The sequence below is a fragment of the Sipha flava genome, unplaced genomic scaffold, assembly GCF_003268045.1.
Source record: "Sipha flava isolate LNK unplaced genomic scaffold, YSA_version1 76_pilon_pilon, whole genome shotgun sequence".
NCBI lineage: Eukaryota > Metazoa > Arthropoda > Insecta > Hemiptera > Aphididae > Sipha > Sipha flava.
In genome coordinates this window covers 517,168-545,055 of record NW_020273616.1, presented here as the reverse complement: position 1 = coordinate 545,055, position 27,888 = coordinate 517,168, and the positions used below count along the sequence as shown (strand labels likewise).

Genomic DNA, 27,888 nt, shown 5'->3' with positions numbered 1-27,888 from the left:
GAAAAAATATCATGAATTCCACCATCTCGTTCTTTATTAGAATAATTTAAATTAATTAAGTTCATTAATTTAAGTTTTTTGTAGATAAGAATTCAGTTTGAAGTGTTAAATTATCAATTTTAAAATAACTATAATGTTTAAAGAAAGACAATAGATAGGGACTTTTGAAATTAAAATAATCAGGACTGGAAGATAAAAAAATATTACAAGTAAAAATAATTTTATTGCTATAGTTGCTGAAACGATGGTTAAGTTCATTCAAAAATCTAATATTTTTGTAAAATGTTCCTATGTCTATTTATATTTTATACCAATTGCCAATTGCCAAATATCGTGGCAATAAATAATTATCTAGTACGCAGTATTTTCAAAATGATAAAAATACGCTTGATTTTCAGCAAATAACGGCTTATGGCTAAACGACAACGACCGACCCTTTGGGATGCTTTTTAATTATACAGGGGCAAATGCCCACCTTGCCCTCCTCTTCATATGACGCAACTGGGCCTAGCTATATTTACTCCTAGCATTTATTTATTTTTATATAGAAAATATTTATTTATATATTAATTATTTTACGGTGCATTCTTTGTTTAAATTAGTTATCAGTAACTTATCGCTGTTGAGAATTTATAGAAATTAAGAAAAACGTAAATTTTTGTTAAAATGATTCATAAAAATAAATTATGGTTTGGCAATATTGAAAAATTAACGGAAAACCAATAGGTACGTATTTTGAAAGTACTTGTACCTTATGGGGAGGAGATTAAAAATATTCTGATGGCTTGAGTCCCCCCAATATCAGCATACGATTATAAGGGGCGTAGGTAAATTGAGTCCCAAACGAATTTATTTTTTTTCGAAATAGGTAAACTGAGTCCTTCGTATAACAGTTAAAGCGGCAATTGAGTCCCGTCTAAAATATTTAAATGTATTTAAATTATAAATATATGTTGATATAGTTATAAATTCACCGAGTACGAGAGGTAAGTGTATTTTATCGTTATATCGTTAAATATTATTATATTTCGCTCCGTATTATTATGCAACATTTATATAAGTACCTAACTATCTACAACAACGCTGGATGTGATATGTGATAACTGATAAATATAAGTTTAATGTACGTAGTATAAAATGGTGTTAATATAATTAAAAGTGTGTTAAATAAAAAAAAAACAGCATTTCACCATATTTCAAATTACCGCTTTAATTTTAAACAAGGGACTCAATTTACCGATTTCATTTCTATACGAGGGACTCAATTTACCTCTTTTTTTTTAGGTGGGACTCAGTTTACCTAAAATTAATAAAATGGAACTCAATTTACCAAACCCGATTATAAGGTTAATATAAATATCATGTTGTTTAAGTACAGTTTTATACTCGATGTAACTAATAATTTTTTTATTTTTGCATATCGAAACCCCCTCATGAAACAATCCTGCATGTGCCACTGGTTTATAGGATATTTTTAATATTTATCTATTGAAACGACTTTGCACAATTGTTTTATAAAACCGGATTACTACAGCTACTGAATGCTAACGTGTACTTGTATTGATTTACAAAATATGATTAGCTGAAGCAATAATAGACACCGTACATACCTGATGCCAGTAAACATGCAATATCAATGCAAACTACGTTATTCCTCGATTGAGTATGACATAATAAATTATAATATTATCAATTATTTATAATAAGGGCCACATTAAAAAATTTTTTTACACATGATATATACTAATAATTGTATTGCTATTATGTTTGATTATTTTACATAGAAATATGAGTGCGAAAAATACGAATGTTACTGGACAAAATTGCTTTTAAGAAAAAATTTAATTTTTTGACAAATTAAACATAATGGCTTACCTTTGTTTTCAACGAAAAAGTATAAATCAACCCAAGAATTATTAAAAAAAACGATGTTCATCACAAATTTTTCTTTTTTTAGTCGCCATAATGTTTGGATTTATTTGTAAAATGAAACTATTACAAACGCAAACAGTCACACGTACGGGCGTAATCACGGTGTAATGCAAATTGCTACAAATGCAAAGTAACTATGACCATAGATTGAATATATAATGTACAGGGTAAACCGCTTTGAAAGTTTAAGAGAAAACTAGTCGGTAAAAATATTTGCTGCATCAAACACCTGATTAACTAGATACATGCACGCTTAAATATAAAATTAAAATTCTGAACATACGCCGCATGACATTATCGAATAAAACTTCAATGGCACGTTTATGACTTTGTTTATAATTTTCTCTATATTCCATTTAACGTTGTAAAAAAAACGAACGTTATCGTATATTTATTTCCACAATTATATTCAGAACATTCATAATATTTTCTATTGCTAGTTATTCAATTCTTTACCTGTATATCAAAACACAAAAAGTGATAAGACGCATAGGTACGTGCGTGAAATAGATATTTAAACGAATTATTTATAAGTATTTTCTCGTGTTATAGCTAGGGCTGTGTGTTTTTAATAAGCGAATATTTAAATGGATTATTTGATAATTTTTAACGAATAATTAATAATCGAATAACCGTTTATTGATTAAAAATCGAATAATCAGTTAATCGATTGTAATCGAAAATTATACAAATATTTGATTATTGTGGAAATAAAATAATCATTGTTACTTATAACTTAAGTGTATTAAGTGTATAACACACTAGACGTTTTGTTCACTCATAAACACGATTTTCAAATCACCAGTGCCAACAAAAAAACCGCGCCTAAATACAAGGGCGTATTTGTGTTGTGGCCATGGGGGGAGGGAGGAAACTAAATTTTCTTCAACAGAATTATTTTGAAAGTATTTTTTACAGTGGGGGGCTAACTTCACACACGTGTGAAACTGACGTCCGGTAGGTTCCATCGTGGGTAGGGCTGCAGAGAGCCGACGTGAGGGTTAGGCGACTCAGGCGGTCACCTAGGGCGCCATTTTTAGAGGGGCATCGAAATTGATTTTTACAATTTTGCACATGTATCAGTAATATTATTATTTTTATTTTTTTTATAAATAAAATACTTATAACTTTGTATTGAAATATTGATAATTATAATGGTAATTTCGTTTAATCATGTATTAAAACAATATAAGTATATTTTAAATATATTTACTATGGTTTAGAATAGAAGTTTTTATCATATACCTATGTTGCTCTATAAATATAAAAATTCCCAAATATTTGCTATCATTTAATCGGGATCGCATCAAATCATTATGACTCGTGATTAAAAAAATAGACAATAGCAAAATATGTACAAGTTGAGCATATTATATAATTTTTCCGTATTTCTGTTCACGAATAACATTTTTTTCTAAGTAATATGATATTACATGTTGTATGAAAAAAGGTCAGTAGGTATTTTGGCCTGGGGCGTAATTAAGCCTTAAGCCGGCCCTGGGGCTGCAAGCTGCATGCACTGCCCGGGTTATTCAGACACCGCTGAGCACATCTTGTTCCGGTGTCCGAACTGGGACGGCCTGTGTGAGGAGCTTTGCGCCCGCCTTGGCCGTTCTATTGCAGCCGAAGACGTCCCAGGCATCTTGTGCGAGCTGGTCTTCGAGGACCTCCCGGCGGACTGTCAGGAGAGGCAGGTCGTCCTCAGGGAAGGAGAAGAGACCTTCAGGATCTTCTATAAGATGACTGTGGAGATCCTAACCCTCAAGGAACAAGAGGAAAGAGTGCGGCAAGCCGCAGAAGCCAATAGTCGGTGATGTTTCACTACGGGTGTTGAAGTTGGCGGGCTGAGGACAGTCCACAAAGAGGCGATCAGTATGGGAGGATTAAGACGGCTGGCTTAGGCAGGTCCGCGAATAGGTTCTCTGCACGAGATGTCTAGGGTGGCGGACCTAGGTCAGTCCGAGAAGATAATATTTGTTGTGTATATGATTAATTTTACTCAATAAACGATGTTTAAGCAAAATACTTAACTTATAAAATAAATTTATTTTTATCTTCAGCATTCATTGATATTCGTCCTCTTAAAAACGTTCAATCACAATTATACCTTATAATCAACAAAAATATGAAAATATTTATTTGCTTTGAATGAAAGAAAGGGAAAAATAATAATTCAGTACAGATAATTAGAAGTCAACCACTCAATGGTGATCATAAAACATAAGTGATACAAATATTAAAATTATTTTTTTAATTATTTCAATAATCCTTTATTTCAAAATGAGCCAGTTTTAATACTGCATATTATAAATATCATACATGTATATTAAATATATAAAACAAAATAAACAAATTTAAGAATAGGTACATAAAAACATTTTCATTCACAGCTACATAATATAAGTACACACTAAACAAATTTTGAAAAAATATCCATCATACAAATTATTAGATTATTTATTTTAATGAGTGTTGAGTCATTATTATACACTATATGTGTGTATTATAACCTATAAACAACATTATCATTGTGTATACATGAAAAACTTAATTTTAATTCATTTATACACAATTATGTTTGTCTATATATTTATATATTGCATATTAAGGAAAGAAATAATAATATAATTATTTACGAGTCACAAATATAAATATTAAAAAAAAAAATCTTTAATCAATTATTATGATTATAGATAGTTATAATTATTATTGCTTAAATCATGTTCCCTTTTTTTAAACGGGAATGTGCAAGATTGAAAAGAACAATAACATGTTTCTTAAATTAACTTCATAGTATTTTAATAAATATATCTCTATTCCATCACTTAATAGAACAATTGCACAATGAATAATACAAATCTAATACTAATTTTCAAATTAGTCAATATAAAGTAATATTTAAATTATTTAGTGTTATATATAATCACATTATTGTAATAATAATAGTTTTCTAATAGGATTTATTTTTTGTAAAAATCATTATTGAATCATTAATCATTATTTTAGATAATATTCAATTATTTAATATTTTGTGCGTGGTTTTGAATTTGAAGTACATTTTTCATTTAAATTTAGCTCATTAAATTAAGATATATTTAATAATTGATGTATTACAATAATTTATCACAATATAATTATTATATTTGTGCAACAAAAATTGTACAACGTTAGGATTTTAAATGTTAACGATTCATAAATTTGAAAAAGAATCATGATAAGTACAAAAAATAGGTAACTAAAAAATAATATAATTGAGTATAATAAAATTGTAATAAATATTAAAAAAAAAAAAAAACAAACAATAAATATTTGAAAATAAATTTAAAAAAAAAAGGACGGCAATAATTATTTGGCCATTCAAATATAAAAATTGAGTACTATTTTTATCTATCTCATTGGAAATAATAATATCACCTTAAACAATAAAAAAAAAAATCTATTTTAGTTTTCCATCATTATTAATATATATAATTTTATAATAAGGAGAAGTAACTATAATAGGTTCAACTAGATAATCGCAAATGAAAATCTGCTGAATCATCCATTTCACTTTCTGTTGTATCTACTGATCCAGATCTCTCAGTCTTGATGGTAGTGTTACCATTGTTGACCCACCGTTGTTTCCAGGCCTCCAGTCGCATTACCTAAAGTTTATTTAAGTTAGTTTATATTTATTTATTAATATATAGACATCATTTTGTATGTATAATGTAGATTATTAAAAATGGGAGGCAAATTATTATTCTCTGTTTGAAGTGCTGATGTATAAACACTTAAATAATAGAAAACAAAGCATTTCAATGTTATAAAACTTTGAAAATAATATGTAAAAATGATGAACATAATGTAAAGTTTTCTTTAAAAAAAGAAATAACCTATTAGAAAGAAAACAAGTAGATCAGTAAAATATATAGAATTAATTTAAGCAAATTAACAATAGCTATATAAAATATAAAACGTGCAAACTCACTGTGTCAGCCTAGCCACTTCCATGGCTCGACATCTGGTGTGGTCGGTGTGAGCAGCTAGAAACCATTTTTTTTTTCTTTGGTTAATATAAGCGTGCTTAAGTGATGTTAATTATAAAACAAGCAATGACATAGACAATATTTTTAATAAATATATACAATTTTCAAATGATTTATTTTATCAAACAGGTAAATAATTAATTATTATCTAATAGGTTTACTATAATATAAAAATTAATAATATTATGTTAATATTTTTTTTGTTCATAATAATTTTTTATGTTTATACAAAAGTAATTTTTACTTTAGTAAACTGAATTAAACATGACCTATTGTTATTTAATTTTTAATATTTACTTGGAATATTACATAATTTGACAGAAGAATATTTTTTGTTTTTCTGTTTTAATAAATTTTAACTTATTACAAATAAATATAGTTTTTGAAAAAAAATATATGTATTTTATTTAAATTACATTTGTTAGACAATGATGAATACGTTTATGATACCAACAACTATAAATAAGCAATGTTAGTTAGCTATTGTTATTAAGGTTTGAAAAACATTGAAGATGACAAGTTTATTATTTACAATGACTTTCACCTAAAACCAACAAATATTAATATAGCATGTAACTTTAACCACCACTATTAAATAGTGTAAACTGTAATTTAAAATAATTCTGCACGTAAAAGCTTGTCATGAATTTGTGATGTTTAGTATTCTAAGTTTATAACTAATAATTTTATAACATACTTCAGCTTTCAGATCAGCTACCTTATCTTGAAGTTCTTTAACTTTATCACTATCGTCTAATGAGTTATTTCTAAGTTCTCCTTCAGTAACCATTTCTTCATTCTAATATGCCAAAAAAATTGTGTAATAAAATTGTACATATGTTAATACAATATATAATAAAATTAAATACATTTACTTACTTTTACTTCTAATCTAGATATCTTTTGGTTTAATTCAGCAACCATTTGAGCATGCTCAGCTTCTCGTATTCTTGAAGAAATCATGTCATGTTTCATCTATAAATTGTTGGTAAATTCATTAAAATAAGTTATATAAATTAATATAAAATATACCTTTGATTCTAAATCCGTATACTTATTTTGTTGTTCTCTTAGTTTAGCAACTAGATCTCTTTGTTTAGTTTCAGCTAATTCTAGTTGTTCACGTACAGCTTTATTATCCTCATCTTGCCTTCTTAACTGATTTCCACTAACCTGAACTTGTGTCTCAAGTTCCATAACCTTAATAATCAATGTAGTTTAAATTATAGTAAATAATATAAGATTAAACAAAATCTTATAATAAGTACATTTTTTTTTTTAATTTTTAAAGTGAGTTTAACTTATTTATAATGTTAAACTTAACTACAAAATTTTACTGGAATACAATTTTAACATTCTCTATTTTTTACTTGTAAATGGCACTTGTATTTAAAAGAAATAATGAAAATATTTTAAAAAATAAATAATTTAAATATTTTTTTTTTTTATAATTTTTTATTTTAAGGCGTGCAATCTGTAAATAAATTATTACAATAAGTACGCATGCGGAAATGTTTAATATAGCTTGACATAACGTGATAAAAGCAGCCACCCAATGGCGAACTTTATGACATGATTAGGTTGAATTTAAATTTACCTTTATATATTTAGCTAATTGATATTTAAGTCTCTACACCATTTTCTCTTCAGTCGACGAAGAGGGTTACCAGGAATGGTGTCGGAATCTAGAGCAGAGATTAGTGGATTGGAGTGGTTTGACAGTCGGGAGCGGAAACGTTTATAAAAGATTTTGGCAGTTTCTTCTATCGTATTCATTTTTAAATCTGTATGAAGGGTGTGATTAGAAACTTAAAATGGGGCATTTGTGATTTACCGGAGGGTTTTGGATTGGAAAGTTTGAATTTTATTTGTGTTTGATTTTTTGGCTGCGCCCCATAACTGGATCCCGTATGTCCAAATCGGCATTAATAAAGTTTTATATAGAAGTAATTTTGTTTTTATATTAAGTTTAGAATGTTTACCGAGTAAGAATTGTAGCGATTTTCGTCTAGAGTTTAAGAGGATTTTTTTTTTTTTATGTGGTCTGCCCAAGTTAATCGTTGATCTAGAAACAAGCCCAAATAAAGAGAGCTCGAGGATTTTGGAATATTTTTGTTGTTTAAATGTATAGGTGGTACTAAAATAATTTAGAATTGAAATATTTTAAAGGAATGCATTATATACAGAATAAGTACTACTGAGCATTATATCATTTAATAACATTCTACTCAAGTTTTAATTTTTATTTACACACGTTTTACATGTATTATATATTAAAAGCTTAAAAACTCTCATTATTTTCAGGTTATACACCACAATACCATAATTAGTTGTTAAATCTCTAATATACTGTCAGAAGACTTTTACAACCAGAATTTTAATTCTGAGAGTAATAATTCAATAAATAAATAAAATTAATTTTATTTTCCCCTTAGAATTTTGATCAATAAAATATATTTTATAATGAAATAATACATTTTATAATTTTAACTGAATCAATGATTGCAGAAAGTTATGAGTCTAATATTATATGAAATTGAGATATTAGTAAAAATGTATACTAGTCATGTTTTTCTATGTATTGAGTGTAAAAACAGGATTAGTAAACATTTTTATCTAATAAAAAAAGTATTACTAAATACTTTTTAACACTCAACACATAGAAACACGTAACTATTAAACGTTATTACTAATATTTCAATTTCATAAAATATGTGACTCATGTTTCTGTAATCGTCAATTCAATTAAAAAAACCTATTTTTTCTATACATTCAACAACAGTCAACAGGAACAATTTCATTATAGCTATTGCAGAATCAATAAAAAAATTATTACTTTCAATTATATTTTTCCTCAACATCTCCTACAATTAATTATGTTTACTTAGATATTAACTGAAAACTGAAGAAAAAAAAAGAAATTTTTACTTTTAATCTAAGTTCTTTCAATTCAGCCAAAGTTTCCATTTCTCTTAATTTAGTAGTCGTAAGCTCTTCTTCAAGCCGCTGAGTTTCTGCATTATTCCAGTTTAATAAATTTCCAATTTTTTTAGGAGTTGAATCAGGTGCAGGAGGTGGATCGATTCTTTTTTTATCTTGCAAATGCCGTTGCCATTGGCAATTTATTTCATTCACTCGTTGTCTGAGATCTTTCAAAGATAAATTGGCTTCTGCTTCACGTAATTTGACAGCAATCAATTCTTCTTGAAGGTGTGCAACAGAATTGTCAACAACTGATTCTCGAAGAGTTTTTTTATCCTATAAAAAACATTTTTCCATTTACTTAAAATAAAATAATTTTAATGTATTAAAATACTTACATGTTCAAGTTCTCCAATTTTATCTTTAAGATCACGTATCATTGCTTCATTTTCTGCATCCCGCAGTCTAACTTTAACTAATTCTTCTTGAAGGTCACTGATCATTTCCTCTTTGAGTGTTAATTGTTCTTGTTTTATCGAAAGCTCATCTAAAGATGATTGACAAGAATTGTGCTGAAATAAATTTGTTTTGTTAAATTCAAGTTTAATTTAAATGTAATATAATATAATATAATAATTTACATTCTCTGTTATCAAAATAGACATTTGTTTGATTTCTTCCAAAGCATTTTCTAAGGCATGTGAAGTTTCTAAATGAGTGTGTCGCAAGGCTGTTAGTTCTCGTTGCACAATAAATGTTGTTTCTTCTTCTTCAGCACGAGATACTTGACCTCTTACCAACAAACCTGCTAGTTCACTAGATTCTGCTTCAAGAAGTTCAACTTTTTGTCTTAGTAAGCGATTTTCAGTTCGAAGTTTCTATTACAAGAACATACTCAATAAATAAAAACTAATGATAGTTAATGCATACAAAATTTGTTGTTAAAATTATGCAAGCAATAGAACAAGGAAGTCTTTTTTAAAATCACTATAAAAAAAATTAAAATTAAATGATAGATTATATATTTAAATAATAAATTAAGTTACATTTTTAAATACATATTATTGAGATCACAAAGTGTTATTTTAGATAGTTAATATATTTCCTAAAATGTTACATGTTTAGTTAAATGTCGAAAGATTAGCAAGTGCAAATTTTACAAGATAAGCGAAGTCTTAATAAAATTCTAGATATTAATCTGGGCACCTTGAGTTCAATCATTTCTTCCTGTTCTTTACTCTTAATAGCAGTGTATTCTTTTTCTAATTTTTTCATACGTTTAGCATTATACTTAATGTTAAGCGCTTGTATCATCAAACTATCAGCATCAGCATTAGCACGGGAAGGTAATTCTTTTTGAAAAAAATAAAAAAATTATATTTTTATAGTTATCATTGATAAATTTTTAATTCATATTACTTACCCTCAGCATTCCTTCCATATCTAAACACAAGAGATCATCTTTACCTAATTGAAGTAATGCTAAGGCAACTTTAAAAATTATTTCCACTCCTTCAGACAGAAAAACATCAATAATTCTATAAAATAAATGTTGGTTTAAAGTTATAAAAATAAAATGTATAATAAAGTTAAATACCTGCAAGCAGTAGGTAGTGAGAGTGCAGTGGTAAATAATGTCAGAAACCAACTACTCGCATACATACTAGTATGGAAGCTTTGAGATTGGAAATGTACAAAAAGTTCTGGAATGTGATCCTAAAACAAATAATAAGTATATACATATAATTATATAGTTCCTAATCAATTATTTCATAATAAAGTATAATATACTTTTAAAATGTAACTACCTGGACCAAATTTTCTAATTGATACATGCACAGACCAAGTTCAGCCATGGTTGGCTTGAACATATCTCTCATTTTATAATCTTGCATTATCTTCACAAAAACAGCAAAAGCTTCTTCTTCAGGCATTTGCATTAATAATAAACCAACTATAAATCCTGAACCTTGACAATATCCTACCTCACGGTCATGTAATGAATATGCTTTCATGACGTTAAACAAACTTTCTTGGCCAAGTCCATCTTTTTCTTTAAAGAAATCATGTTCAGGATAGGTGCGTGCTATATCTCTTCGTATAACCTTAAATATAAATTAATTTTTTGGTATTTTTAATATGAAATTTAACAAAAATATAGTTACTTTTTCACAAGCTGATGTGGCTTTAATGTATTCTGGATATTGTTTCCTAATTGGTGAATCATTAGCTCCACACAATAGTTGCCAAACAATTCCTCGAAAATGATGTGGTATCCCTTTCCTCACTAATTCTTTGAGGTACGCATTTTTTTTCTTACTGTAATTTTCCCAATCATTAACAACTTGACCCCAAAGACCCCATACATCTTCTTCACCATCTTGGCTTGATCCTGTTCCTAAATAAAACACAAATTATAAAATTATTTTAAAATATGATTAATAACAAACCTCGAACACCTCTAGCATGAACTCGAACATAAATAGCAAATAAACTTCTAAAGTATTTTTTTCGGCTAAAGATTTTAGACCTTTCACGAGGCGCCATATTAATTATTATACATATATTTTTCAAGTTGAACTGTTGAAACACTACTAACATGTAATGAAATGTTATTGGATAACTGTTATTAATATTATGATTTTTGTTTTCACCACCAGTTAGTTAGTGTTTAAATAATAATAATAATAATATAAGATAGACGAAAATTAATGTTAGCTTTGAAAATAATGGGTTTAGACTATGTAAAAAATAAGATAAATCAAATTAAATGATAACAATAATTAAATGCTTAATGCATCAATTGACATTAACACAATTAGACGACATTTATTAACTAGAAATGTAGGACCCAATGAAATATGGTAATAAAATAACCATTATAATTATTACTTATTTTAAATTAAATATTTTTTATGTGTCATAAAAAAATAACTATACTGTTATTGCTATAATTTTATATTAAGTATTGATACTTGGAAATTATTTAAAATATATAATAAATGTTATCTAAAACATATAATTGGTTTTAAAAAAATTATGTGTTTAATTATTTTAACTAAATCTACTGTTAGTCTAAAATAAAAAAGAAAACTTAAGAGGACGTCACACCCGCATGATATTGTCTTCGTCTGACATACATACAACATATCAAATTTGAGTTCAGTGATTCAAATGTAGTGTAGTCAGCTTTAATACAGGCGCGTATTTAGACTTACTTCTAAGTGGTGAGGAGGCTCCAATTTTTTCCTTAATTCAGTCTCAATATTTACAAGTCAAATTTTGGTAATATTTAAATCGGGTGAATCCTTAATATTTTTAGTTTTTTTTTAAATCTAATGTCAGATTCACTTAGAATCGACTTTTGTGTAGTTATTTTTTAACACCTGTCTGTGTTTTGAAAGTTACGCTTGTGTTTTATTTGATTTTTCACTAAGTATGAACCCGAAAAAAAACCCAATTCAGTATTCACAGCCATGTGCAATTTTATTTAATTATTTAATGAACCACATTAAAAAAAATTGTTATGTGTATTTCACATACTCGTATAATCGATTCCTTAAATATGTATTCAGGAGGGGGGGGCGATCGCCCCCTTCGCCACCCCTAAAATACGCTCCTGCTTTTATATTAGAATAAACTGACCTATAATCAAACTTTAAGGGAAGAACATTATCTGTGTTTTGTTGGTCGGTTTTTTTCCGATATTTTAATTTTTAAGCGTGTTATGAGTATGTAAAATATAACAATTAAAAAAACGTCATAGCTCGCTAAAAAATTAGAATATCGGAAAAAACCGATTAAAAAAAAAAAAGATAACGTTCTTCCCTTAAAGTTTGATTATAGGTCAGTTTACTCTAATATTAAAGCTAACTTCATTACATTTGAATCACTGAACGAAAATTTGCTATATTGTTTTGTATGTCAGACGGAAACAACAAATGTGGGTGGAACGTCCTCTCAAGGAGATAACTAAATTCCTGATAACTAAGCTTATATAATGAGGGGCTTAGTGCATTTAACCCTCTCTCTACATAAAAATTATTTGAATCCCTTTCAGAATTAATTATTCATATTCATTTTGGATTTAATTGCAACAATCACCACTGTTCATACGACACTTAGATTAATTTCTTTGTTCAATGAGAATATGACTATAGTCTTGAAGGGTACGGCCGTCATAACTGGCATTAATTTAAACAGCTAATTTAATTGTTGATACCGTGTTCATGTCACTTAACAAAATTACAAACATTTTTTCTATACTCATTTTTGTTCAATAATTTGATAATAAGATATTTTTTTAAATAATTATATTATTTATCATTTTATAGTTTAAAAATTCATAAAATATATAAGTACATAAAATATATATATGCTACGTAACTGTAATGGTAATAATAATTTGCTTATACTAACTAAAAATCAACTAAATATTAATTAATTCATAAGTCATGTTATTCACTGATATGATAGATCAGATTAACTTACTTAAAAGTCAGAAATAAGAAATAAAATAGTAACGAATGTTTTTCGCTACAATAATTGGATACGCTAATTGAAATTAATATTTAAGTTTATAGATAAATTTTTTCTTAAAACATAATTATCTTCATTTTTATTTATTTACCTCAACAAAATTTAATTTTTTTTAAATTAAATCAATTGCAATTCATATAGGGGGAATTTTGAAAAATAAAATCCAAAATGTAGATATTGATCTTCAATTGAATTAATTAGTTTTTATAAACATTATCATGTCATTATATCCATTCAAGTTATTATGTTATGCGCGTCGCAGACCCACATTATTAAATATTTAATTTAATAACTTTTGTTTGTTTTGCTCTTTCAAATAAACTGAAGATTGTCAGTGAGAATATCATTTTTATCTTCATGAAATAGATAAATACGTTGACATTTTTATAAAAATAATAATAACATAATCATTAACGTTAACTTATAACCCTTTAAATTAAATAAAGGTAAGTAATTATTTCTTTATTATTTCTTACATTTCTTAAATAATGTATAAATAAAGGCGATCACAGACCTGTATTTCAGCGGGTGCCTTATGTTAACAAAACGTGTTGGCATATTTAATAAACTTTAATGTATAAATAAGTAAATAAACATGACTTTAATTTTTTAATTAATACTACGGTATATAAGTCCTAATGAATATGTTTTCCTCGAATCTTGTACATTTTTCTCAGAGCTTCAATTATTTATGATTTGTACTTTTTTAATAAATTTTAGCTGTAATATTATCATAATAAGTTTTTGTACGAAAATTTATAAAATTTAGTTTTATTTTTTCTATTACGAAACATCATTTAGATATTTTTTACTAAATATTTTAGAATAAATTACATTTAATTTAAGAACATCAGTTAAAATGAGGGTCCCTTATTCTTAGACTTAAATTTTAGGGCCTAATTACAATATTTTTGGGGTGTCTAGACTTTTATTAATAAAAGTATAAAGGAGCAATATTATGCTTATAGCTTGGGTTCGAAAATTATAGGAGTTGCATATGCTGTATGTTCTCGATTTATAGCAGACCAAGCTAGAAATTCGAGTTATATAATGTAGTTTAAAAATGCATATTTTGCGTATTTCATATTTTCTAAAAAAAAAAATAATTTTTTTCATTCTTAACCAATATATTTTAAATAATGTTTCATAACATAAAGCTAATAACGTCGAAAACGTGCAACATAAAAAATCAATATTATTTTTCGTTATTTTTTAATATCTACTATGAATTTAAAGAAAATATTGATGGGTCAATGCAATAACTTAACAGGTATTACACAACATATATTTATTTCGTATTTCACATATTATGTAAATATATTTGTTTAACTACTTTTCCAGTTCAATAAAATCTCAAATGCCAACCGATTGTGCGCCATATTTTAGTTTTCAATAATACAATTTTTTTTTTATAGGTTAACTTTTAATAAATAAATAAATATTTTTTTGCATATTTCACATTTTTTTCATGCATATTTTATCATTTTATCGTTCATATTTTGCCTTTTTTTGGCACCTATAACTTCTGAACCCTACTTATAACATATTATAAATATATTGCTTATTAAAAATTAGAAGTGTTTAATAATTGTGATTATATATAGTCTTCAATAGTCCTAATCTAAAAGGATAAAAACAGAGTATTTGTCAAATTAATTTGCTAATAAACTGTGATATATTTGTGACTACAAATATTTTACGTTCTTGCCTGTTATTAAAGTATTTTATTATTATTTGATAATATGCATGTATGATGATTATTTTTTTCACTTTAAAAACTTAATGCCTATGATTTTATATACTTGAAAGAGATTTTTGTGTCCAGCTCCCCTTTTTTTAATTTCTAAATCCATACTTGTAAATACATGTGTGTATGTACCTACTTCAATTATAATTTGAATATTTAACTAATTTATTTTATTAATAATAAAAATGATATTATATTTTTTTGTCTATAAATATTAACATTGAGACTAGTAACATATTAGATACTTATACTTGCATTATATACATATAATAATAATTTTAATTACGTAAATATAAAATAAATTAAATCAAAGTTTAAAATATATATTTATATTTTTTAGTAAAAACTGGTCTAACTAACCTGAAAACAAATTATTAAGTACTGTTACTATAGTTTAAACTTTTTTTTGTGCGAATTGATGGATCAGGTGGGTACAGGAAGTTCCATTACTTTCGCCCAAATTAAATATACATCCATACAGGATCGGACTGGGACAGAAATGTCTACAGGGAAAATAAAAAAACGACTCTCTTAGGATATATCAAAGGTATAAAAACAAATCTAAAAAAAAAAACGTATATTTTCATATAAAATTATTGTACTTATATTATTTTGAGAATTTACACACTTAATATTATTATTAAAAATTAAAAGATCGTTTATTCAATTGTAGACAGTTTCTAATTCAATCGCATTTGAAAATGTGTCTATGTTTGTCGATAGAATGAGCCTAAACCGACAAACCTAAAAAAGAAAACTTTCCAACGAGTACAAGCGGTCCCATTCAAACAAGCGGCCCATCGGAAAACTCCCGTTATCCCGCTTGCCCAGTTCGACCCTTCATTTATATACATATATATATATATATTTACTTAATACTATGATTTATTTACTATGACTATTATAAATATTTTTATATCTCAAAGTCCTTAAATATCCTTTCCTTATAAGAATTATATATTTTAAATACATTATTTCAAAAATGAATTTGTGATAAATATAAAAAGGATATTATTACTAAGATGGAAGCAGTAATTTTAAGTTACAATAAATCACAAACACAACACAGAAATTTAGATGTGTTTTATTCCCAAATTACAAATCGATCTATTTATATGAAAAAAAATTATAAAAAATGATAAAAATTGAACAAAATAATATATTTTAAAAGTAGTTCCAAATTATTTCTACTTAAAATTAGAAATCAATTTGAATCCTTTATAATAACACTTACAATTAATAAATTAGTTAAAAGATAAAATTTAATAATTTATGAACAGTTTTTGAATTAGGTTGAATTTATATACATATATTATAATAACTGTTGAATGATATGTTTTATTTTTTTGAAATTATTTTAATCAGACATATTCATTAAATGTTTTGATTATAAATTTTATATCTATTTATAACGCGAAATATATTCATACTAAAAAGCAGTTAAATTAATAGTCGGTAATAACTAATATGAATATAATAGAAACTATGATGTTTTCACCAATTTTAATTACGTTATTATTTTAATGAATGAATACATTTTAAAGAGAGAATTAAATGAATTTCTAAGAAAAAAAAGAAAAATAATAGATATTTTGTTATTGATAACGTTATAAGTAAATGATTATGATTCGATAAAGATTTTAATAGAACCGATTGGTTTATAGTTGTAAAATAATAACATAAGTACTTACCAGACACCAGTGAAATTTGGGATGCATCTGAGCTTTTTCTGGAATGAGTGCTATTATTAGATATAGAATTGAGCGACTTTGAATCCGACTCGATGAGCCTACAATCATAAAAAATTGTCATTTTATAAAATATATATTTAAATTAATGACAGGAGATGTTTTTTTTTTTTTTTTTTAGTTGCTTTAAACCTTGAAGATATTATAAAGATATTTAAATATTGCACAATTATCTAAATCTAATTAACTACTAAATCTAAATGTTTAGTAAATTCAGTATTTCAGTACTATTCATGGAAATTAAATTTATCGCGATAAATACCTAATCTGATTATAATAACATAAACGTATTATCGTACAAAAACTTTTGTAAATATAAATAGATTTGAATATTATTTAGTTGACGCGTAAGTCGCATATTTACACATACACTATACATATGATGAAATATTACACACATAATGTTAGATATTTATTTAATAGTTAAATGAATAATTTTCAATCAAAATCAAATAGAAAATTAACATAGAATAACAAATGTATACAATGGAATTAATAGAGGAATTTTTTTTTAATGCGTTTTTACTATATTCGATTATAAAAAAATATGATAAAATTAAATGAATTATTGTAAGAGTTCTCAACCTGAAGGGAATCCCCCTTAGGTGGCGTGAAAACGTTTTAAAAACATAAAACACGAAAACGATATTTCTAATAATTTATATTTTATTGGGAATTATTGAGTAATTATGTTATTTTTTATTTATACGTAGGTACTATCATTTATTTATGAGCACTATCATAGTTATCGCTATTACAAGATATATTAGCGCCAACCTTCTCGTTAATTTATATTTAATAGCAATAAGTTTAAAATTTAATATAATATTATAAAAAACTTCGTTTTAAAAATTTGAAATTTTAATTAAATTAATTTAGTGAAATTGAATGAAATTTTGACTCTTTAAATTATTCATACAATCATAATATTTCAAATTTGTACTGGTGAGGGGGGCGTAACCTCATAAAATAGTAAGAAATACTTAAAAAGGTTGAGAACCCATAATTTATAGGTAGAGTATAATTTTGAATTCGTAAGCATTTATTTATTGCTACGCCTCAATGTAAAAAACAACGCAATATAAATATGCAACTAGTCAACTATACTAGAAAACATGTAGAGTGTGAAATTAAAAATAATTACTTAAAATTAAGTTATTACTAAGATTTAAAACATTTACTGTCAACGTACGTGAAACATAATACATACATTTGTATAGAACAAGTTATAACTAAATAAAATATATAGAATGTTTATAAATTTAATTGATGTGATAATTCTTATAATTGTTAACTTAAAATAAAAATAATTATATTTCAAATATTTTTAGAGAGTAAACCACATTTTTTCTAATTATTGATCATATCGATATAATTTTTTAATTAGCAATTTAAAGAGCTATTCTAGTGGCAAGTAAGAAAAAAATTTAAATTATTATTTTATTATATTGAAATATTAGACTCTGCGTATTATATTTTTAAATTAAATAATTTGGTATATTAAAGTGGGAATTACAATATTATATTCAAGTAATGTAAACTTTTATAGGTAAAATTATATTCGAAGAGTTAATGCTCGAAAGACTCAAATAATTGGCGCAACTGATAAGTGCTTTGTCACTTTTATCATTTTGCAATCATTTTTAGGATCATCTGTTGTTTTATAATAATTACTATAAATATAAATATTATTAAATATATAAATATTATTTAAATAATACAATAAATTATTTATTGATTATTTTGAATATTTAGTATTCAGACTATTAATTGAAATTAGGTGGGTAAATTATATTTTTGACAGTCATTTATCATTATAATTATTACAATAATATTCAAATTAGGTTTCAATATAATATTATTCATTAATTTCAAAAATAATAAAAATAATTGTAAATCAACGAAAAGTATAAAGAAAATATTAACTTTAATTAAATAGAAATATTTAGATTCATAAATTCATGTTGTACACTATAGTATAATAAATGTAAACTTAATTTGCAGGGCGTATCCAGAGGCTGTCTCTAAAATGGAATCCACGGGATTCGAATCTTTTCCTCCAGAAATGTATTATTTTTGATATTTTTAACCCAATGTCAAAATTTAAATTCATTAATAACTACAAGACTAGATATTAAACACAATTTGGAATACCTAACCCATTAAAAAAATCTAAACACGACCTTGGGCGTATGTATTAATATAACAAATATATTTTATCGACTTAATTTTACATATAAATAATACAACTTACCGATTGGCTTCCTCGAGTTTTGCTAACAGCGCCAGTTCTTCGGTAGATAAAGCCGGTTTATCACAAAGACCGTCGTCGTCGTTGTTATTATTATTGTTATTAATGATATCTGTGTTCGTTTCTGACGAAACTAACATATCACTCGAATGAACTGGGGGGCTCATCGCGATCGTCCAGGCCGAGTGGCCAAGACGTTGAGGCACCGCCGGATACGATTAACCAGATTACCGGCCAAAGGAATGGAAGACATTATTACGATTAGTCAAAATCTAAAACAAAATACGAATTAATGAGAGATTATGTTATAAACTTTCATTATTTAACGTATTTTATAAAATGAGTTGGTAAATATTTCGTTAACCCAACAGAATTATTACGAGTATAATAGACGACAAATATTGCCCCACAATGTATATACTTCTGTTAAATGGTCTCATTGCATGTCAACAGGAATACGTTTAATCAATGTTGGAAAATCGTGCTTTATTTTGAAACCCAATGAATATAAGTTAGTATAAATATATAAACTAACAGTCCAATATTATTATCTACATGATAGAATAGGTATATTATTATTTGAATACGTTAACATTTATTTTTACATAAATAATAACTTTACAATATTAATTCAATCAGTGCTTACAAATTTTCATTGAAGTTAACGTTTTTAAAAAATATTGTTATTTTACACAAACTTTCAAAAAAATTGTATTGTCTTATATAATCTGTGGTAATAATGTTAAGTTAAATCTATTTTAATTTTCAAACTGGTTTGTTGCACTCCTAAATGTAAACAATTATAAAATTATTATCCTACCATTCATTGACGGTAATATTTGGATTAAATCAACTACTATTATATCTTATCAATATTATTATAATAGCAGCGACTATCAGATATTCTATATAATTAAATTAATGATTAAAACCGAAAAAAATTTGAATAAAGTTATATTTCGTGTAATCATAATACTGAGTCAAATTTTGGTGAATCAACTAGTTCTATCTTAACTGAAAAAACAAAATATGTTTTTATAATATAAGTAACCTTTGAGAGGGCGTTACAATTATGTATGGAATTTTTTCACTATTATGATTGCGTACGTTCTGCCTACCCAAACTTAGTGCAACGTTGCTCTTATTCACAACTGTGAACTTTTGTAGTATAACTTATTTTAGGAAATTATTGTTGTTATTTGATAATTTCATAAATGTTACTGTGCCAATTATTCCCAGACAAACACTTTTTGATAATCTATTTTAAATTTTATGTTCCAATATATAAAATAATTATAGATTATAATTAATTACGTAATTGTTACTTATTTGAATGTTAAAACAAAAAAATAGACAGGAAAAGTTTCAACAGAAATTTTAATGCTAAATCCTATAACCCACATCCACCAATATACTTTGTCATTGAAAGAAAAGCTGCAACCAATAACAAAATATCTACTGTAAAAAAAATGTATCCAAAGCTATTCCAACTAAGGATATCCAAAAAAATAACCATATAATAAAATTATACGACCATTTTAAAATACATGATAATGTAGTACATTTTTTATCAGGGACTAGTTATTAATCAAGGTTTTAATTTATAACATAATTTATATTTTATTGTATTTTAAATACTATTTATAGAAGATAGAAGTATAGATAAATATAGATATAGATAGAAGATAGGTATAGGTAAGATGGATATAGACATAGAAGTAGAAGATGGTGCGAGAAGGGACAATATCAAATTAAGACAATGTTAAGAAATAAAAACATTAAATTGGTTAATTTTTAATGAACACATTACATTCTTAAATTTAAAATAGGAACTCAAAAAATGATGTTACTTAATTAAATTGGGATTTTTATTATAACTCATTTCGTGTTTACTATAATAAAATTGGCCCAATAATATTAATTACGTCAAAATGTGACATTGGTCCTTCTTGCATCAAGCCACAGATATATATTATGTATAGATAGTTAGAACTTAGAAGATAGATAAAAATGTACCGTTTTTTAAATTATTCAAACTGAACAGCTGTTGTTTTTACGAAAATAACATATTACAATTACAATGACAAAACAATAATCGTTCACCTAAATAACATTAACTACATCAACATAACAATTTTGAGTAATGTATACTTAATGTTTTCGTGACAATTAAATAATAATTTAGTGAAACCATAAATATTACATTCAATATCATAGTATTATCATAGACTATATTTTCATTATAATTTCATATATTCAGCGATATTACACTGATACATAATTTATAGAATACAAAAAAATATACTGTAAAAATTAACTAATTTCTAAAATTATTCTACCCAAAAAAGCAACTATTGTCAATTATGACTGAAACGTAAATATTGCTTTTCTATATACCTACAATTAAAAATGTATTAATATAAATTAAGTTAATATTTAATTGGATGAAATTATTATTTATTATTCATATTCATACGAGAAAGTACACATATTTTTTATATCCAATAACAGTGTACATATTAGAAATACCTTTAACTATATAACCAAGGAATTAAATAATATAATATTTAACGCTATTTTTATAAATATGAAAATGTCAGTTAATTCAAATATTAATTATAATTATAAAATATTTTTAACTAGCATTATAACGATTATTACTTGTTTAAAATTGTTTACAACCATGCAGTAAAATTTTATGTACTTGTATATTATATAAAACATACCCGCTCATATAGATCAGTTTAACTTTCAAATCTTTAATTTAAAGTAATTAAACTAATGTTACAAACAATATATACAAATATTTTAAAATTAAAAAAAAAAATTTTTTATTTATAAGTCAAAAATAAAAATAGTTAATTTCAATTAGTATTTAATTATTGTTCAAAATATAAAACAGAAAAATTATGTATTAGCTTAAAAAAATATATAGTGACTTTTTTTAAACACCAGTAGTATAAACTGTTTGCTTTTTTAGACTAAATACTGACGTATAATTGTCAGTATGTTATTGTTTCTTTAATATATCGTCAAATACTTAAATAGAATAATATATAGGTACATTTAAGTTGAACTAAATAATTGTATCTACACCCACGTAAAAGAAATTAACATTTTTTAAATTATTTCATTATTCACCAAGCGATAAACATAATGTAATTTATGTCACCAACCTGGCCGACCTCGAAACACTTTGCAACAAACACCTGATCAAACCTAAAGCATATCATTTTAAACCGTACAAATGGATTTTTTAACGTTAAAACAAAAATTAAATACACCTGATTAAATATAGTATATACCATTGTTTTAAAAAGTCTAATATTATGGTTAAAATTAATGTTATAACCAGCTTGAATTACTTTAAGTTCTAAGCAAAATGAAGAAAGTGAGGAATGTTTGCTTTTAAAATGTGTAAGTAATCTAAATATTATATTTTTTTTGAGTTTGTGTACATGATTTTGACCAGAAGGATCGGTTCAGTCAATACAATCGTAAAGCATTTTCTGAAATCTAGACGTAATTCTTGCATACAAATGATAATAATAAGACAGATTATGATACCGTAGTTATTTGAGTATTATTTATTACATTTGGAAATAATATTTACTTGAAACTAAATTTATAAACTTAATACTAAAAATATACTTACTTTACTATTAATCTAGAATATAAAATATAAACATTATCTACATTATTTAACATGCATAGAAACTAAAACTAAATTTTTAAATAAATAAATATTTAACCTGGAGTATTATTATATGTGTAACGGAGTAGAATACTATTGCACATGTACCCTTTTAGTTAGTGTTCAATATGATAACACGATTGTACAATGTTGCCGAATTTAATAGGTAACAAAATAATATAAATTTTAATTATAAATAATAAAAATTATAAAAGTTAATAAAATTAATAATTAATAATTAAAATTAAATGTCATATTCATTTCATATTTTATCGTAATTTTGAATTTTCCGCTTATACATATACACTCACTTATATATTACCTACTCAGTATATAGTTGAGTTGTACTAATATCTGCAGTAATAATATCAGTTATCATCATAGAATCAATAAACGAAATACATATTATTTTATTTGAAAGAAAAAAATTTAATCGTAGTAAAAGATTTTAGAGTTGTACTAATATCTGCAGTAATAATATCAGTTATCATCATGAAATCAATAAAAGAAGTACATATTATTTTATTTGAAAGAAAAAAAAAACTTAATCGTAGTAAAAGATTTTAAATGTAGCTTAATTAGTAAAAGATAATTTGATGAAATGGAGATTTACCAGAAAAATATGTTCAGCTACTATACTAACGAAATCGAATTATACAGTTCTATCAACCAATGGCAATCACGAACATCCAATAGAAGACAAAATTGAGCAACAGGTATTTAAAAATGTTTAATTGCAATGATGTCTAATCTGGCAACATCGAAGTTTTACGCGTAATCGTACATATATTTACCCAAAAATAGATGTTCTAATATCCCGTTAAAACAAGCGCAATCGTATTATGAAAAAAATAAAATGCGCGCAATCGTATTCTACCGGTATATTATACGAGTACGAATGATTTTTAATTAAAAATCATCATCAAGTATATATCAAGTTAATGCAATTATTATTGAGATATTTTTAGTTTATATAATCATAATAAATTTAATATTTTTTCAAATTTCATGATAAACCATATTGAATTTTCAGTAAATTAAAAAAAAAAAAATCATAGGAATTCAAATTGTATACAGTTTATTATTATTTTATTTATAATAAACGAAACAAAATTAGTTTAGTTAAAACCAGATTTGCCGCAAATGGTACCATTAATATAACCTTTTTTTACGAATGTCTAACTATTGAGATACTTAAAAAATTACCACCAGAAGAGATTTCTAACAGAATAAAATTATGAGAAAATATATAATAAAATAAATTCCTTATAAACTATACCATAGTACAATCAAACCAAATCATAGAAATATTACAAATCTATAAATCAGCCATACTATTTCAATAGTAATACAGATTATAATAATGTATGCTAGTGGGTTACAGGTGTAAACTACTTACGATTCTTACAACTCATCATCAAGTAATGATAGTTATAACCTGCAGTTATTAATGTATTTATAATTGCATCCTTTCGGTAAATCCTTTTAATAACATCTTTTATACCTCAAATAAATCAAAAGATTTTTAGCTTACCAAAGTAATTTATAAGGTATTAGCTAACTGTAAACTGTATTAAACTACTAATACGAGTATGTTATAATCCTAAACTATTTTAACAATACTTCAAGGTTTTAATAATTATTTGATAATAACATTTCATCTAATAATACAGATTTTTAATTTCAAACGTAGAAAAAACTGAATTGAATTTACCAAAATATATATTTTATATTAATTTTTAATACTGTTTCACGATTTAGACGAGATGATTTCTGATGGAAAATTTTATTTTGTAAAAGTATTGAGGAATTTTCTCGATAGCTTTCTAAATAAACGAGAAAAACTGTCAAATTTACAGGATACCAATTTTGATAAAATTGAATACTTTTTTTTTTAATAGCACAAAAAATAATAAAATAATCATAGAAATTTGACATTTTCATTGATTAGCACCGGTTTTTAGAAATTCTGTAATTTTATCTTCTAGTATACTAGTTATAGATACTTAAATTGTTAATGTATCTTAAATTTTCTCGCAAACATTGATAAATTATTTTGGTTAGACAAAAAATATTGGAAATTTAATACATAGATCTTTTATATTTTTTTTTTTTTTTTTTTACTTTTATAAATTAACTTATTTATAATTATCAATCAAAATTTGTAAATAATAGCACAACTGTTTTTAGTAGAACCTTAAATTTCGTTATAATAGCACATAAATTAATCACGAAGATGACCATTACACTATTCGACTAAAAGGAAAGAAATTCGGAAACATGCGGTACAACGTGAGCTGCCAGACCACTGACCGTGACGGTATTTTATTTACGGAGTACAAGTAGCATGCATTTTTTCGGTTTACTTAAAAGTAATAAATAATATGTCATTTTTATACTGCATTATTTTAAAGTGTTTTTTATTAGTAATAAGTAATAAATCTATTAACTATGTAATCTAATAAATAGATAAAATCATCCAATTATCTCACAATGTCTATTTAGGAAATTAAAGAATTTGCATAACCAACCTTGGTACAATTTACGTATAGTTTCATTTTATATAAAACACCGTGAATATACACAATAAATATTATGTACAATTAAAATTCTTAAAGTACATATTAGTATGGGAAAGCATTTTGTAGGGCTCTCAATTTTATGTAATACATGCACAATAATAAATATAGGTATATTATTATAAACTATTATTAATATTTCTTCTATGAAGTATAAATTGTTAATTCATTTGTACGCAATGACAATGCAGCATAGTTTTTACAGCAAAATAATAAACATTACTTGAACATAACTTATCATTAAATCATCAATGATAATATTAGAATCTTAAGAAAAAATTAATTATTTAATAATAAAATATCAGACAGGGAATCGTACTTGAAGATGAACTTTGAAGTTAAGTCATTTTAATGGTATATTTTACAAGAAAAAGTAAAATGTTTTTGGTTTGTATGTAAATAATAATACCTATTAAAAGGATTGTATCTAATAATATAAATATAAAACCACACTTTACCATATATTTATGTAAAAATAAATGTAGGTATTATAAACAAATTTTAAATAATGGTCACTGATCCAGTTCAATACAGATTCATTTTAGGATATATAGGTGTACATAAAAATAAGCGAGAGCAGAATTAGTTGCATTAGGAGCAAGTGGTTCCTAAGTTAATCTTTATACCAACCTATTTTTGATCAAATCTGTTAAAGGTACATTTATAGGTTAGGTACTGCTATTGTAAAAATTTTTCTTTTATAGGATAAACAGAAAAATGTTAATTTTTTACACAATACTTACATACAATATATAAAACTATATATATAATACATATAATTATAAAGCATGCTAATTTTTTTCATTATATAATAATATAATAAAATAATTAATAATTGAATTAATCAATTACTATGAATAATTAATTATTCGATATGGTATTGGCTAATTTGTAAAATTATCTAAGAAATATAACCAATTCTGATAAGCGTAAATAAAATAAAATGATAACGTATAAATTATTATTTTATTATATTTATTTATTTGAGGTAAAAAGAATACCAACCTATAAATTCCCGATCTACGGCATTATAATTATTGAAAAATGCAAGAGCATGGAACATATATTGTTCCTATACCTATGCAATGAATATAGTACATACACTATACCTACAGTTGATAGTTTTATATCGACTTGAAGAAGTAAAATACCAAGACATAGAAATTGTATGAACTTTTAGGGTTAGAACTTAATTTAAGTTTAAAAGCAACAATAAATCATTATATTTAAAAACGATTTAATATTGATTTACTATACAATTCACATTTATAGTTATGACATTTTGATGTGTGTACAAATGTACATATATTAAAATTTCATAAAAAAGTTGGTTAATGTATCAAAATAATGTAATTTATTTCAATAAATTTTAAAATTATAGAAGTAGTTTAAGTTATATACAATTTAGGTTTAATGTGAAAAATATTAAGTTTAATGGTTAGGTACCCATTTTGATTAATAATTACATGAGATAAACTTAACATTATTTGAATGAAAATTGAATGATTCCTATTAATATAATATGTATTACTATACATGTACATTAATACAAATGCGTTTACACCTATAATACAAACTACATAAAAATACAATAAAATGTGAGTTGGAAAATAATTGTTTAAGGTTGACTGGTTGTGTGAAGCAAAAAATGATAATAAGATCGATACAGTTGGTCCAAATGAGGTCATTGTTGACCATTACTCTCAAGAGAATCAAATAAAAACATATTTAATATTACATAGTGCTATAAATAATATATGTCTGACGATCATATAATGCATTTGTTGTGTTTTATTTTTTATTTTTTTTTTTTTATTTTTAAATGCGATCTATACCACGTGGCACAATAAGTAGATGTGAATGAGATTAGTATATATACAGATAGTTAAAAAAAAATACATCGTATCCTTAATAAAATTTGTACATAACACGTGAAAAATTTTGAGAAAAGCAGCCACCCATTAGTAACACTTTAATTTGCCTTAAATTTTTTTATATTTTTTTTTTTTTTTTTTTATATTTTCAGTTTTTTCAATTAATATTTATATTAATATTAGGCAACAATAGATTGTGTTTTATAAAAATTTTTTTTTTTTAAAAATGTATCCAAAAATTAAAACAAACATTAACTAACAATAGTCTCATAATTAAAATAGGAATGATCAACATTTTTAATATTAATACAATTAAATAAATATATTAATTACTAAATAGATAATTAAGACCGAAACAAATTAAAATTGAATTATATGAAACGAGTTTTTTGAAGAAGATTGTGTGAAAGTATATTATAGTTCATAAGTTGTAGTGACAGTATGTTTGCGAATTATAATGATATATTAGTCCGTATATAATGGTGCGTTTACATCAAAGTCCGAACGCAAAAAAACTACTTTTAGGAGCTAGTATTATCATTTTAAATAACAATTTTAATAAAATTATGACTTT

The 27,888-nt window shown here is 25.0% G+C and overlaps 2 protein-coding genes across 2 annotated transcripts in view; one reads left to right on the top strand and one right to left on the bottom strand.

Annotated features, from left to right (window-relative positions):
• Positions 1 to 3,293: 3,293 nt before the first annotated feature.
• On the top strand, positions 3,294 to 3,880 carry LOC112692794. The gene has a single exon (XM_025567579.1). It carries the CDS (start codon positions 3,447 to 3,449, stop codon positions 3,744 to 3,746), a length of 300 nt encoding a protein of 99 aa, XP_025423364.1. The 5' UTR covers positions 3,294 to 3,446; the 3' UTR covers positions 3,747 to 3,880.
• A 1,374-nt stretch (positions 3,881 to 5,254) lies between these two features.
• The window catches only part of LOC112692673 (ecotropic viral integration site 5 ortholog), a 33,743-nt gene continuing 11,109 nt past the window's right edge, over positions 5,255 to 27,888 (bottom strand). Inside the window, exons 2-15 of the mRNA XM_025567411.1 lie at positions 19,171 to 19,439; positions 16,860 to 16,957; positions 11,048 to 11,280; positions 10,691 to 10,987; positions 10,480 to 10,598; positions 10,306 to 10,420; positions 10,089 to 10,247; positions 9,524 to 9,760; positions 9,281 to 9,454; positions 8,889 to 9,218; positions 6,993 to 7,160; positions 6,840 to 6,935; positions 6,658 to 6,759; positions 5,255 to 5,576 (exon numbers count right to left, since the gene is read on the bottom strand). Of these exons, the coding sequence (XP_025423196.1) occupies positions 5,436 to 5,576; positions 6,658 to 6,759; positions 6,840 to 6,935; positions 6,993 to 7,160; positions 8,889 to 9,218; positions 9,281 to 9,454; positions 9,524 to 9,760; positions 10,089 to 10,247; positions 10,306 to 10,420; positions 10,480 to 10,598; positions 10,691 to 10,987; positions 11,048 to 11,280; positions 16,860 to 16,957; positions 19,171 to 19,334 (2,433 nt within the window). The 5' untranslated portion in view covers positions 19,335 to 19,439 and the 3' untranslated portion in view covers positions 5,255 to 5,435. The remainder of the gene's footprint in view (positions 5,577 to 6,657; positions 6,760 to 6,839; positions 6,936 to 6,992; positions 7,161 to 8,888; positions 9,219 to 9,280; positions 9,455 to 9,523; positions 9,761 to 10,088; positions 10,248 to 10,305; positions 10,421 to 10,479; positions 10,599 to 10,690; positions 10,988 to 11,047; positions 11,281 to 16,859; positions 16,958 to 19,170; positions 19,440 to 27,888) is intronic.

Bases quoted from the DNA above. Each gene is read 5' to 3' on its own strand.
- LOC112692794 (XM_025567579.1), top strand. From the start codon at position 3,447: ATGCACTGCCCGGGTTATTCAGACACCGCTGAGCACATCTTGTTCCGG.